This window comes from Phoca vitulina, unplaced genomic scaffold (genome assembly GCF_004348235.1).
Source record: "Phoca vitulina isolate PV1807 unplaced genomic scaffold, GSC_HSeal_1.0 scaffold89, whole genome shotgun sequence".
NCBI classification, from domain to species: Eukaryota; Metazoa; Chordata; class Mammalia; order Carnivora; family Phocidae; genus Phoca; species Phoca vitulina.
The window spans coordinates 419049-432821 of record NW_022589792.1 but is presented as its reverse complement, the minus strand read 5'-3'; the positions used below and the strand labels follow the sequence as shown (position 1 = coordinate 432821).

The 13773-nt window shown below is 41.1% G+C and overlaps 2 protein-coding genes across 2 annotated transcripts; one reads left to right on the top strand and one right to left on the bottom strand.

Moving 5' to 3' along the window:
• The first annotated feature begins 8219 nt into the window (after nucleotides 1–8219).
• Nucleotides 8220–9206, top strand: LOC116626552 (olfactory receptor 18-like). Its single transcript, XM_032395939.1, has one exon. The coding sequence runs from the start codon at nucleotides 8277–8279 to the stop codon at nucleotides 9204–9206; it is 930 nt and encodes a 309-aa protein (XP_032251830.1). The 5' UTR covers nucleotides 8220–8276.
• A 3086-nt stretch (nucleotides 9207–12292) lies between these two features.
• On the bottom strand, nucleotides 12293–13226 carry LOC116626550 (olfactory receptor 7D4-like). Its single transcript, XM_032395937.1, is given in 2 exon segments — nucleotides 12293–12428; nucleotides 12430–13226. Coding segments are annotated over 2 exon segments (933 nt in total).
• Nucleotides 13227–13773: the final 547 nt, after the last annotated feature.

Genomic DNA, 13773 nt, shown 5'->3' with positions numbered 1-13773 from the left:
TCTAATGTGCAGCTAAGGTGGAGGACTATTGAATTTTGTCAGACCTTTCATTCAAAGATGACTTTCTTGTATGGGTCCTTCATTGTTCATGGTCAAACCCTGAACATCGCAAAGTGATCAGAAATCAGAAAGGAGGAGATAGGAAAGAGTTTTCCATAGCAATAGCCAATGTGATCTTTCCCCTCATATTCTTGGTAATATTTTTTATGTATCTCCTCCCGCCACACTCTACAGCTGGTTCACTGTGCTGGATATTAAGCTATTGTTTTCTGCTCTAAACTTACCCTTCTATACTTTAAATTGTGATGCTGTGGTAGGGGCTGAGAATCTTTAAATCACTGCTCTGATTTTCCTTCTGGCTTCTCTTTAAGTTCTTCTAATAATGGTAATAAAGATCACATGCACTAATGCCCAATCTTTTCCCCATACCTCTTACCATCCATCTTCCCCATACCATCCCCATGGTGTCGTCACTATATTCTACAGCTATGGCTCTGTTACCACATTTTTCCTTTTGTGCCTTTCATAGAAGTATTTAATCATACCTATACTAAAATTACCTTCATTAAAATAACTAGTGTGGTTTCTCTTTTATTGATTGAACTCTGACTGATCAATCATAATATAGGGATTAAAGCTACATTGTGACATGCGGGAGATTGCAAAGTGAGCTCAGGATAAAAAGGTGACTGTAATGAGAAATCTTGTTCAAGGGCATACAGTTGAGGTTTCAAGTAGTGGTGATATTTCCAGTTCTAATTGTGCCAATAGCTTATTAAGTCACCAGAGTCATTATGGATACATTTAACTCTATCTTCATTTTCATTACTTAAGGATAGCAAAGGACCATGTCCTCAGCAAAGGGGAGATCTTTCCTTTCACTAGCAACCACCTCGTTAGGATCCCACTTTGTCAGCATGCTTCCTTCTCTTCTATCATGATCAATCTGTCTTTGGGTCCTGTCTTCTGCTACACACCCAGGATCCCATGTACATATCATTCTTTCCTTTACAGATGCTACACATAGTTTCTCAGGTAGCAATCTGGGCTTTTTGAAAAGCTGTCTAGGGGCGCCTGGGTGGCTCAGTCGGTTAAGCATCTGCCTTTAGCTCAGGTCATGATCCCAGGGTCCTGGGATCAAGCCCAGCATTGGGCTCCCTGCTCCTCAGGGAGCCTGCTTCTCCCTCTGCTTGCTGCTCACAACCCCTGCTTGTGCCCTCTCTCTGTCAAATAAATAAATAAAATGTTTGAAAAAAAAATAAAAGAAAAGCTATCTAATAACTAGTTTAATTTGCTCTGCCTTTACGTTAAGCCAAATGGCCTGCCAACTTCACTGACAATGAACCGAGTATTGGATTGGCTCTTCCTACTACAGTGACTTCAGTTTAATACTAGACTTTCTGCCTGTTTGAGCATTCTAAAACATATCAACACTCACAACTCCTTCTCCAATCCTTCACTATACTCCTGTCATTTGGTCATTTGGGCTTTCTAAAGTTTTCCTCTGCCATTTATGCACACACACATAATTAGCACAATTTCTTACATACCCAATTTAATTGGGTGAAGACGACATTTTATTCATATCAGTTAATGAGAAATCAAGCTCTGAGTTTGTCTTCCAGTCAGGCCTTGAGATTAGACTACATCCCTCGCCCACATTTTGAATGTAGAGATCTCTGAGAACCTCTGAAGTATTTTTTTAAAGATTTTATTTATTTATTTGACAGAGAGAGAGACAGTGAGAGAGGGAACACAAGCAGGGGGAGTGGGAGAGGGAGAAGCAGGCTTCCCGCTGAGCAGGGAGCCCGATGCGGGGCTCGATCCCAGGACCCTGGGATCATGACCTGAGCCAGAGTTAGATGCTTAACGACTGAGCCACCCAGGCGCCCCACCTCTGAAGTATTTAAGCAAACGATCAAGTCAGCAGATAAATATGTAAAAATAAACAGTTGTCTAAGCTAATAACATACATCACTGGACAGAAAAATTAAAACCTGGGCTGTTTTTCAAAACAGCAAAAAACATACATCTCCAATGCATAAAATTCCAAACCCCAAACCAACACTGTAGAAAGAAAAAATAGAAAGTTCCCCTTAGAGACATAAACTTTAACGGAGAAAATAGAAATTCTGTAAGATTCTTGGTATAGAAGACCTAATTCTCCCTAAATTACATGATTAAGTCAATGGCTCTACAGATGTAAAAGTCATATGTTGCTTTCTGTAGTTGAAATGTGTCTGAATTTTACGATGAGATAAATAACTTGGAAGTCAGAAATGAGGAGTAGAAGTCAGCTTCTTCCTGAGAAGAAGAGGGGTCTAGATACCACCCCCCACGCAGTATATTCACTTTTCTCCTTTTCTTCTTCAATTAATAAAGCAAGTCCTTAAAGATTGGGAGAGCATGGACCAATTTGGCTAATTATGTACCATGGGCTTTGAGCCCTCAAGGTCAAACAACTGTAAACAATTAGCCTGTAGTTCCCAGCCTTTTAGTTGCCAGTCCCAGTTCAGTGGGCTCCATACCTGTGTTTCCTTCTCCCAGAGTTGTCTGCTCCGGGACACCCATACCTGCATGTCTTCCTGCCAGTCCTGGAAACAAAGCCTCTATCCTCATCCAGCTCCGGGTGGTGGAGAGGCAGCCAGATCTGCATTCCTCAGCCCTGCTCCAGCAGCAGCAAGTACAGTGGGAGGGACCGAATGCAGGAGGGACTGGGAGAGCATTGTTTCCTCCCCATCAAGACCACTGGGACAGTTGGGATAGCCAGACAGAAAGGGACCAAAATGCAAAGATTCAACTCAAAGCCCTATAAAGACCTAGTGTTGTTGGTTCTGGTGGGGATCCTAGAACTCTTACTTAGATTTCTATTTTTGTCTCATGCTAGTTCTATCTCCCTTGGGCATCTTCCCCATCAGAGCAGGAAATAGGTCCTTCTTAACTGCCCCCTAAGTCTTCCAAATGATCATGTAGGTGATGATGATGGTGATGATGGAAAGATATCAGTAACCACAATGTTACAAACTTTTACCTTGGGACTCCAAGTGCGAGAGACTGAGATAAATTTTCTACATAGCTTGCTACCTTTTATCTGTATTACCACCCCCTGAAAGACAGCAACATCCGTTATCATCATTTCAGAGTTAAGGATAGGAGCACAATATTTTTTTCACCTCCTGATTTTATTTATTTATTTTTTTGTCAACCCACCTTTTTAAAAAAGTTTTTATTTAAATTCCAGTTAGTTAACATACAGTGTACTATTAGTTTCAGTTGTACAATATAGTGAATCAACACTTCCATACATTACCCAATGCTCATCAGGACAAGTGCCCTCCTTAATCCCCATCACCTATTTCACCCATCCTCCCACACACCTCTCCTCTGGTAATCATCAGTTTGTTTTCTATAGTTGAGTCTGTTTCCTGGTTTTCCTCTTTCTCTCTCTTTTTTCCCCTTTGCTAGTTTGTTTTGTTTCTTAAATTCCACATATGAGTGAAATCATATGGTATTTGTCTTTTTCTGACTGACTTATTTTGCTTAGCATAATACTCTTTAGCTCCATACATGTCATTGCAAATGGCAGGATCTCATTCCATGCATGAGTTGATGGACACTTGGGCAGTTTCCATTGTTTGGCTATTATTGATAATGCTGCTGTAAACATCAGGGTGCATGTATCCCTTTGAATCAGTGTTTTTGTATCCTTTGGGTAAATGCCTAGTAGTGCAGTTACTGGATCATAGGGTAGTTCTATTTTTTTTTTTTTTAATTTTATTTATTTATTTGACATAGAGAGGCACAGAGAGAAAGGGAACACAAGCAGGGGGAGTGGGAGAGGGAGATGCAGGCTCCCCCTGGGAACTTGATGCGGGGCTCAATCCCAGGACCCCAGGATCATGACCTGAGCTGAAGGCAGACGCTTAGCAACTAAGCCACCCAGGCGCCCTGGGTAGTTCTATTTTTAACTTTTTGAGGAACCTCTATACTGTTTTCCAGAGTGGCTGCACCAGTTTGCATTCCCACCAACAGAGCATGAGCATTCCTTTTTCTCCACATCCTCACCAACTCCTGTTTCTTGTGTTGCTGATTTTAGCCATTCTGACAAGTGTGAAGTGATATCTCATTGTAGTTTTGATTTGCATTTCCCTGATAATGAGTGATGTTGAGCATCTTTTCATGTGTCTGCTGGCCATCCATATGTCTTCTTTGAAAAAATGTCTATTCATGTCTTCTGCTCATATTTTAATTGGATTATTGGTTTTTTGGGTGTTGAGTTTTATAAGTTCTTTATATATGTTTTCGATACTAACTCTTTATCAGATATGTCATTTGTAAATCTCCCATTCTGTAGCTTGCCTTCTAGTTTTGTTGATTGCTTCCTTGGCTGTGCAGAAGCTTTTTAAGTTTTACCAGGTCCTGGGATAGATAGGGGATGAATTCAGGTTTGAATGCAGACAGTGAGACTATTCACAGGGTACCTAGACAGTATTCTCTCCTGCCTACCCAATTCACCCTGTTACTCCAGGCAGAGACCTCCACTCACTGTGCTCTTCCCTTTAGGGGGTTCATGCTAGAAGACACCAGAGAGCAGTTTTTTAAAAAGGTGGGTTGACGAAAAAATAAATAAATAAAATCAGGAGGTGAAAAAAATATTGTGCTCCTATCCTTAACTCTGAAAAAGATGGCTGAGATGAAGGTGGAGACCATAAAGAGTCAGCTCGTGACAATTCAGGGCAGCTATCTTTCTTGCCCCTGCTCTCAGACTTTGCTTCATATTCCACTTCCTACCCCATTCTTATATTTTAAGCCCTTTTGATCTCTAAGGGAGATACAGAGTCAGGATGTTAGATTCCATTCTTAGTTAGGAAATAAGAAACTGTTCAAAGATTATCTTAGCAATTTTGGAAAAGACCTCTGGACTTCTGCTTAAATTCTCTGAAGTGCAGGGAAACAGAGCAAACAAGTTCAGTGCATGGGCTTCAGAGACCCACGATTTAATTTTGAATCTTATCTGCTCTACTTTTCATCTGTATGACACTGGGCAAGTTCTTAATGTCTTTGAGCCAGTTTATACAACTGCACTGAGTAAGACTTAAGATGAGCGGGTGCCTGGGTGGCTCAGTCGTTAAGCGTCTGCCTTCGGCTCAGGTCATGATCCCAGGGTCCTGGGATCGAGCCCTGCATCGGGCTCCCTGCTCTGCGGAGAGTCTGCTTCTCCCTCTCCCACTCCCCCTGCTTGTGGTCCCTCTCTCGCTCTTTCTTTCTCAAATAAGTAAATAAAATCTTTAAAAAAAAAAGAATTAAGATGAGCACTGAACATGTGACTAAATATGTGATAGATGCTTATAGTAAGGACAAGGTAAATTTTAGGTATTATTATTGTTGTCGTTGTTGTTGTTGTCATTATCAAGGCTAAGCACCATCTATCCAACTAAAATATCCTGTGATCAGAAGATTCAGTTTTTCCTATATCCTGAGAGAACATTTTTTTTTTTTGTCCTTATGCAGGTACTGAGTGTTTGGAGGGAAACAACTGAATCACATTCATTTCTGATTTCCCAGAGCTTTTACTTTGCTTGGCACAGAGTAGGCTGCAAGGAAAACAGCGATCTCTGTTAAATATTGAATAGACCCTTCTTTGGTTCTCAGAAACAGGGCATAGACATGTCTAACGTGGCTTTCATGCACTGGGTGCTTCTCTTCCTTCCAATGACATTTCATAGATCTAGATGAAAAATAAAACAGTGCTTGTGTGTATCTATGCCACAGATTTTCTAAGAGACCTATCATTTTCCACTTAATAGAATCTATGTTTAAAAATTACTAGAGATTTTCATAAAGATGAAAATTAAAAGAGAGAAAAAGAGAAAGGGAGATAAATCTTATTGCATGAACTGAGACATATTTTAGGATTTCCACCCATTCTTTTTCTTTTTCTTTTCTTTTTTTTTTTTTAAAGATTTTATTTATTTATTTGACAGCGAGAGACACAGCGAGAGAAGGAACACAAGCAGGGGGAGTGGGAGAGGGAGAAGCAGGCTTCCTGCAGAGCAAGGAGCCCGATGCGGGGCTCGATCCCAGGACCCTGGGATCATGACCTGACCCGAAGGCAGATGCTTAACAACTGAGCCACCCAGGCACCCCTCTTTTTCTTTTTAGAGAGGGAGAGGTGGTTGGGGGCAGACTTGATCCCACAACACTGAGATCAGAACCTGAGCCGAAATCAAGAGTTGGATGCTTAACAAATGGAGTCACCCAGGCACCCCAATTTCTACCCATTCTTCAGTGAATTTCCTGGGACATGATAGGCTTCTACCTCTCTGACATATAATACAGTAAAAGTCATTAAACCTTTCTTAGGATTGGGTTTCATCAATAAACCCACCACCCCAATAATAATGCAAATTCTGATTTACAAACCATGACTGAATATTTATTGGATGCAAATCTCTTTTAGGTGCCACATGTATCTTGAAATGGATGCTGTTCTCCCCATTTCTAGATAGGGGATACCAGGACAGAGAGGTTGAGATGTTGACATATACTTTAGTCTGATTCCCATCCCAGGGCTCTGTGCACTCCACCAGTGTGGAATGATTGCTTTCTTTTCAAACATGTTTTAGTTCCAGATGAGTAAACAGAAACAGGACCACCAATTCCTTCTCTTGGGATTTTGTGAGTTCATCTGTGAATTAAGAAATGGGGTAAGTGGTTTACAGGGGCCTTTACTACATGAATATTATAGATCATAGGATTTTCTATGAATAGTAATGCATTTTGCAACCTATTTTGGAAATCTGTGATATGAAAATATTATTCCTTATACAAGATAGGAATTTTCATGTGGATCTATCATGGAAAGACCATTGCAACACAGACTCCAGGGATCTTTCTGATTCTATACCTTGACAATAAAAGCATGAAGTTGATTTTGTCCTCACTTTCTATTAGGAAAATAAATGTAGATAATTAATAGTAAAATTGTACATATATTGATTTTTACAATTCTATCATCTTTTATGCTGATATATTATAGAAATTCTCATTTGTGTAATATGGAGGTGGGCACAAGAATTTTATTAGGAATATTGAAATAAGGGTGCCTGAATGGCTCGGTCGGTTAAGTGTCCAACTCTTGATTTCGGCTCAGGTCATGATCTCAGGGTCCTGAGATGGGGCCCCACATCGGGCTCTGCGCTCAGTGTGAAGCCTGCTTAAGATTCTCTTTCTCCCTTTACCTCTGCCCCTCCTCCTGCTTGCACTCTCTCTCTCTCTCTCTGTGTCTCTTGAAATAAATAAATAAAATCTTTAAAAAACAAAAAGGGAATATTGTAATAAGAACATAAGAAATAGTGCTGAGGACAACAGAGAAAGGGAGGGAAAATTGAATGGGACGAAATCAGAGAGGGAGGTAAACCATGAGAGACTTTGGACTCTGGGAAACAAACTGAAGGTTTCAGAAGGGAGGGGGGTGGGGAGATGGGGTAGCCTGGTGATGGGTATCAAGGAGGGCACGTGTTGTGATGAGCACTGGGTGTTATATGCAACTAATGAATCATTGAACACTACATCAAAAACTAATGATGTGCTATATGTTGACTAACTGAACATAATAATAAAAAAAGAAATTAAAAATAAAATAAAGTTTATCTTTCAGGTAATACTATGCCTCATTTGAAGTGCTTGAAATAGATGTGTATACTTCACAGACACTTAAAATACATTACTGTGGTAAGTGAGAACTCAGGAAACAACATGTGCATTATTATAGTATTAAGTAAACTTTTAAAAAACCTATTTATGAATACATAAATCAATACTAATATTATGGAAACATTGAAAGGAAAATATATCTACCACATTCATGACAGTGTTTGCCTTTGGACAACTGAAGTGTAGGGGAATGGGATCATGCAGAGAAAGCAAGAAAACTCTTCAATTTTTACTGGCAACAAATATGAGTTCTGAAGCAAGTATAACTAAGTATTTCCATGTTTATATATTTATATGTTTCTCTAACATTCTTTGGCTCAATGTCTTCATAGTGGGCATATATAGAAACAGGTGAATAGCCCAGACACCAATAAGGAAAGAGTTCCAAGAAGAGTTTACAATTGAGGAATGTTGCTGAAGGTAATGGGATGTATGCTCCATAAGTGTGACTACTTTACTTGTGAATTGCTTGAATCAAAATATGCACACTTAGCTGGGTGTCTCTACACTTGTTTTGTTTATTCAATGTTCTTTTCTTTTTCAAGAGATGTCCCACCTGCATGGAACCACAGAATCTAACGGCTGTCTCAGAGTTCCTCCTCCTGGGCCTCTCAGATGATCCAGAACTGCAGCCCCTTCTTTTTGGGCTGTTTCTGTCCATATATCTGGTCACTGTGCTCGGGAACCTGCTCATCATCCTGGCTGTCAGTTCTAACTACCACCTCCACATCCCCATGTACTTCTTCCTCTCCAACCTGTCCTTGGCTGATATTGGTTTCAGCACCACTACAATCCCCAAGATGCTGGTGAACATTCAAACACATAGCAAATCTATCACCTATGCAGGCTGCCTAACTCAGATGTCCTTTTTTTTCCTATTTGGGTGTTTGGACAATCTACTCCTGGCTGTGATGGCCTATGACCGGTTTGTGGCCATTTGTCACCCCCTGAACTACCCAGTCATCATGAACCCATGCCTCTGTGGCTTGTTGGTCCTGGTGTCATTTTTTAGCAGCCTTTTGGAATCTCAGATTCACTGTTTGATGGTGTCACAACTTACCTTCTGCACAAATGTGGAAATTCATCATTTCTTTTGTGATGCACCTCAACTTCTCCACCTTGCCTGCTCTGATACCTCCATCAACACTATACTAATGTATTTTATTGGTGCCATTTTTGGTGGTGTTCCATTCTCAGGGATCCTTTGCTCTTATACCAGAATTGTTTCCTCCATTCTGAGAGTCCCATCCACAGGTGGGAAGTACAAAGCCTTTTCTACCTGTGGCTCTCACCTGTTGGTTGTTTGCTTGTTTTACGGAACAGGTCTTGGAGAGTACCTCAGTTCCTCCATCTCCCCCTCCCCCAGGAAGGGTGCAGTGGCCTCAGTGGTGTACACTGTGGTCACCCCCATGCTGAATCCCTTCATCTACAGCCTGAGGAACAGGGACATCAAGAGGGCACTGTGGGGGATGATCAGCAGAACAGCCTAATCTCAGCATCTGTCTTATCCCTTTTGGTTCATAGAACTGGAAAATGCAGCAAATCAAATATGCACAAGAAATTCTGAATCTGCAGCCACATGGTATACCATGTACCTATATGTACCTATGTCTATGTACCTATATGTACCTATATGGATCTCTGCTTTTTGCTTACACGATTATTCCTGTTAGCATAGCTCTAATGGAATTGGGAGATTATTTTGGACTCCCCACTTAAATCATAGTCCCTGCAGGATTATGCATATATCTGTATACCGCTCTCACTTTCTTTATGCATTGCCTAAGACTCTTGGTCATGAGCAGTCTTGTTTCTATCATTGCAAAATAATCACAGCTCTCTCAAAATAATCACAGCTCTCTCTTTCTTGTTATTTTCCTATGATTCCCTCCCCTATTTGTTAGGAGGATCTAAATCCTACATTAAGGACCAAAACATCAAATACATTTTTGTGCCTTAATGAGCTTGGTCAGATATATGTATATATTTTTAAGTAGGCTCCACAACCAGCGCAGAGCCCAACACAGGGTTTGAACCCATGACTCTAAGCTCAAGACCAGAGCTGAGATCAAGAGTCAGATGCTCAACCCACTGAGCCACCCCGACGCCCCATCTTGATCAGATTTTTGAGCGAGTAGGATATTTAATTTCCTTTTGAAACTGAAAGGGGACCCTATTAATATTGAGTTTGAATAAACAGTTATCAAGTTTCCTGAGACTTCCCTAGGAAAACTGGGATATATGATTCCCAAGGAGTAGATGGGAGAGGAACCACCAGAGCAGAGGTGATCCCAATTTTCCTGATGATTGTTTTTCCTATTCCATCTAATTTCTCCTCAATCATATTACATAACCAGACACAAAGGGACAAATACTGTATACTTCTACTTATATAAGATGCCTACAATAGTCAATTTCACAGAGACAGAGAGTAGAATGGTGGGAGCCAGAAGCTGGGAGAGGGAAAGATGGGATTAGTGTTTAATGGGACAGAGTTTCAGTTTGGGAAGGTGGAAAAGTTCTAGAGATGTATGGTAGTGATGGTTGTGAATGTACTTAATACCACTGATCTATACACTTAAAAATGATTAAGGTGGTAAGTTTTATGTTATTTTTCCACAATTAAAAAAAAAGATCTCCTGTCAGGAATAAGGGACATGTTGCTTCAAATGTTGGGTGTTTCTCAACCCTCGGCAATCAACCCCTATAGGGATCTGCCTCAGCAAGGTCGTGCCTCCTTCCTGGGGCAGCCCACATCCGATAACTGTTTGATGTGGGGGTGTAAACGTTTGTACCTTTTGCCCTAATTCCAGCCAACTCTAAGAGATCATCTTAGCTCCAGAGCTCCCTGCTGGTTTTTGGAGGTCTTTGATGGACTTCAGCTTGGGTTGACTTTTTCCAATGTTTTTCTTTGCTGCAAAGAATTTGTCAAACCATAAGATTGCCCTCACCTCTGACAACAGCCACAAGTTCAGGGGTCCCTAGGTCCACTCTCACATCAGACCAGTTGGATACAAATTTGGGAACATTTTCACATTTGATAATTTGCTAGAATGATTCAAACTGAGAGGACTGCCTTGATAATGCACTAGAATGACTCACAGAACTCAAGAAGCAGTGTACTATGACTGCAGTATTATTACAGCAAAACAATACAAATTAGATTCAGCCAAAAGAAGATACACATAATGCAAGGTCTGGAACATCCCGTATGTGAAGCTTCTTGTCCTCTTTCCTTGGAATCCAGACCCATTACCTTTTCCTGGGACAATATATGTGACACTACTCAAAGACTGTTACCAGCCAGGTAGCTCACCTGAGCTCCAGTGTCCAGAACTTTTATTGAGGCTTCATTACATAGATATGACTAGTTGAATTATGGCCTGCATGGTTGAACTCAGGTTTTAGTCTCCCTCCTGAGGTTGGGCTGATATCACTTTGCCCAAAGCTCCAACCCTTTAATCACATGGCTGGTCTTTTTGGCATGGCCAACCCCCATCCTGAGTCATTTCATGAGCATAAACTATCAGGTGTGGTCCATGAGGCCCTCCATGAATAATCAATCACTCCTATCACTAGGGGAAATTTCAAATGTTTAAATGATACCTACTGGGAGCTGGGACAAAGGCCATATGTCTCTTTAGGTGAGGCCAAATTCCTTACTACACATCTGCCCTTCCCCAAGTGTTGATTCCAGGAACACTGCCTGGTAAACATCCTGCGTGTTAATCATTGTCTAAGAGTCTGCATTGCAAGAAACTCAATGTGGGACACCTTGTTACTAATACAATTTATTTGAGAAAATTTTAAAGACATTTCCAAGGTAGTTGAAATGGTCCGCAATATTCTTTGAATTACAAACCCAACACTGAGCTCAGGAATGGGAAAATTCAAGGAAATGGAGAAGAGGAATGGGAGCATTCATTCATTCAATGCCTCCCTGGGGGCAGCAGGGAGGTCCCCACTGAAAAGTTTAAGGAATCTGGAAACCCAAACTCAGAGATGTTTGGAAATGCACTCAATAAACATATGGAGAAAAGTTCAACCTTGCTAATAACCAAATAAATAATTTATCCACCAGTGTATATATTGTGTTTAGACATAAAACGTGATCAGAGAAACTGGGATCCTGGATTTATGCTCTATGAGGGCAAAGATTTTTGTCTATTTTTTTCCTCTTCACTGCTGTGTTCCAGATACCTACGGTAGCCTGGCACACCAAAGGTGCTTAGTAAATAGGAGCTAGCAATGGTTATTGATAAAATGCACTCTTTCATAATCCTCATGCAACTATTCTGAATTGGTACTTAAAGTGGCCGCAGCACTAGAAATCCAAGCTGAGATGCAGTAATAGGAAAGTAAAAGGAGGGGATGTGGAGAGTAGTAACTGAGGATAACAGAGCAGTCAACATAAGAAGTTAAAGTACATAAGAAAAAGTACTTGCAAGGCAATTCTGAGCAAAGTCACTTATGAAGGACTGGTGAGAAGCAAAACTCAATGTGATTAAGAGGCAGGATTTCTTCAGCCAATTGCTGCTATTCCTGTCAGTTCAAAAACCCAGGACTAGCATTCCTATCACTGAACATAGAGTGTTCTCCCCAAAACGTTTTGTAGAGCCCTCTTGATGTCCCTGTTCCGTAGGCTGTAGATGAAGGGGTTCAGCATTGGGGTGACCATGGTGTACATCACCGAGGTGATCATGCCCCCCCCAGGAAGATGCTTCAGAACTGAGATACACACCAAGCCCTGTCCCATAGAATAAAGAAACCACAGACAGGTGAGATGCACAGGTAGAAAATGCCTTATACTTCCCATTAGCTGATGGGATTCTCAGGATTGAGGAGGCAATTCGGGCATAGGAGAAAAGGATCCCGGAGAAGGGAACAATGCCAAGAAGGCTAGTTACCATATATAGCAGGATATGATTGACCAATGTGTCTGAGCAGGCAAGTGTGAGGGCCTTGGCAAGTTCACAGTAAAAGTGTGGAATTACCCGGTTGGTGCAGAAGGACAGCCGTAATATCAACAGACTTTGGATCAGGGAGTATGACAAGCTGATGAACCAGGACATGAGAACCAGGAGGCCACAGAGCTGTGGGTTCATGATGACTGGGTAGCGCAAGGGGTGACAGATGGCCACAAACCGGTCATAGGCCATCACAGTGAGGAGAAAAGTGTCCATACCTCCAAAAACCATAAAAAAATACATCTGGGTGATGCACCCTGCATAGGTGATGGATTTGCTCTGTGTTTGGATGTTCACCAGCATCTTAGGGACTGTGGTGGAGATGAAACTGATGTCAGCAAAGGACAAGTTGGAGAGGAAGAAGTACATGGGGCTGTGGAGGTGGGAGTCAGAGCTGATAGCCAGGATGATGAGCAGGTTCCCGAGCACAGTGACCAGGTACATGGACAGGAACAGACCAAAGAGAAGGGGTTGATACACTGAGTCTTGGGAAAATCCCAGGAGTAAAAATTCTGAAACACTTGTTTGATTTCTTGGTTCCATGTTGCCAACCCATCAGCTAGATGATTGAAGCAGGGAATGAACATGAAATAGGCACTGGATAGATTCTAGAGTCTCTCTGTTATTTTTATTTCCTGAAGTGAAGCACTGGGCATAAAAGCCTTAACATTACAAAATTTAGGAATCCTACATTCTGTTATTCATTACATGCAACATTTAATAATGTTGATCAACCCCTGTCCATCGGCCTCTGGGACACTCATTTATCCTCTTTATTTAGAATCATCAAATCTAAAAAGTTAAGAAGCACTTTGGACCTTAGCGATAAAATGGTCCAAACTCACTCTAACACAAATGTGGAACAAGAGGTCTGGTGAACCTCAGTAACTTCATGTGGATTATCTGCCTTATCTGGGACCCCAAAAAAAGGGTGAGATAACTATGTCTCAGAGGTGAGAAAATTTGAGAGTATCTCAAATATCTGGATAGGCTATTTCAGGATGAGTAGAATGTAGGTTTACTCCTTAAGAAAAAAGAAAGGAAGAAAAAGAAAATGTTTTTACCAAATAATAAACCACATGAACAAATT

Excerpts from the sequence above, each read along its gene's own strand:
- LOC116626552 (XM_032395939.1), top strand. The coding sequence starts at position 8,277 with ATGGAACCACAGAATCTAACGGCTGTCTCAGAGTTCCTCCTCCTGGGC.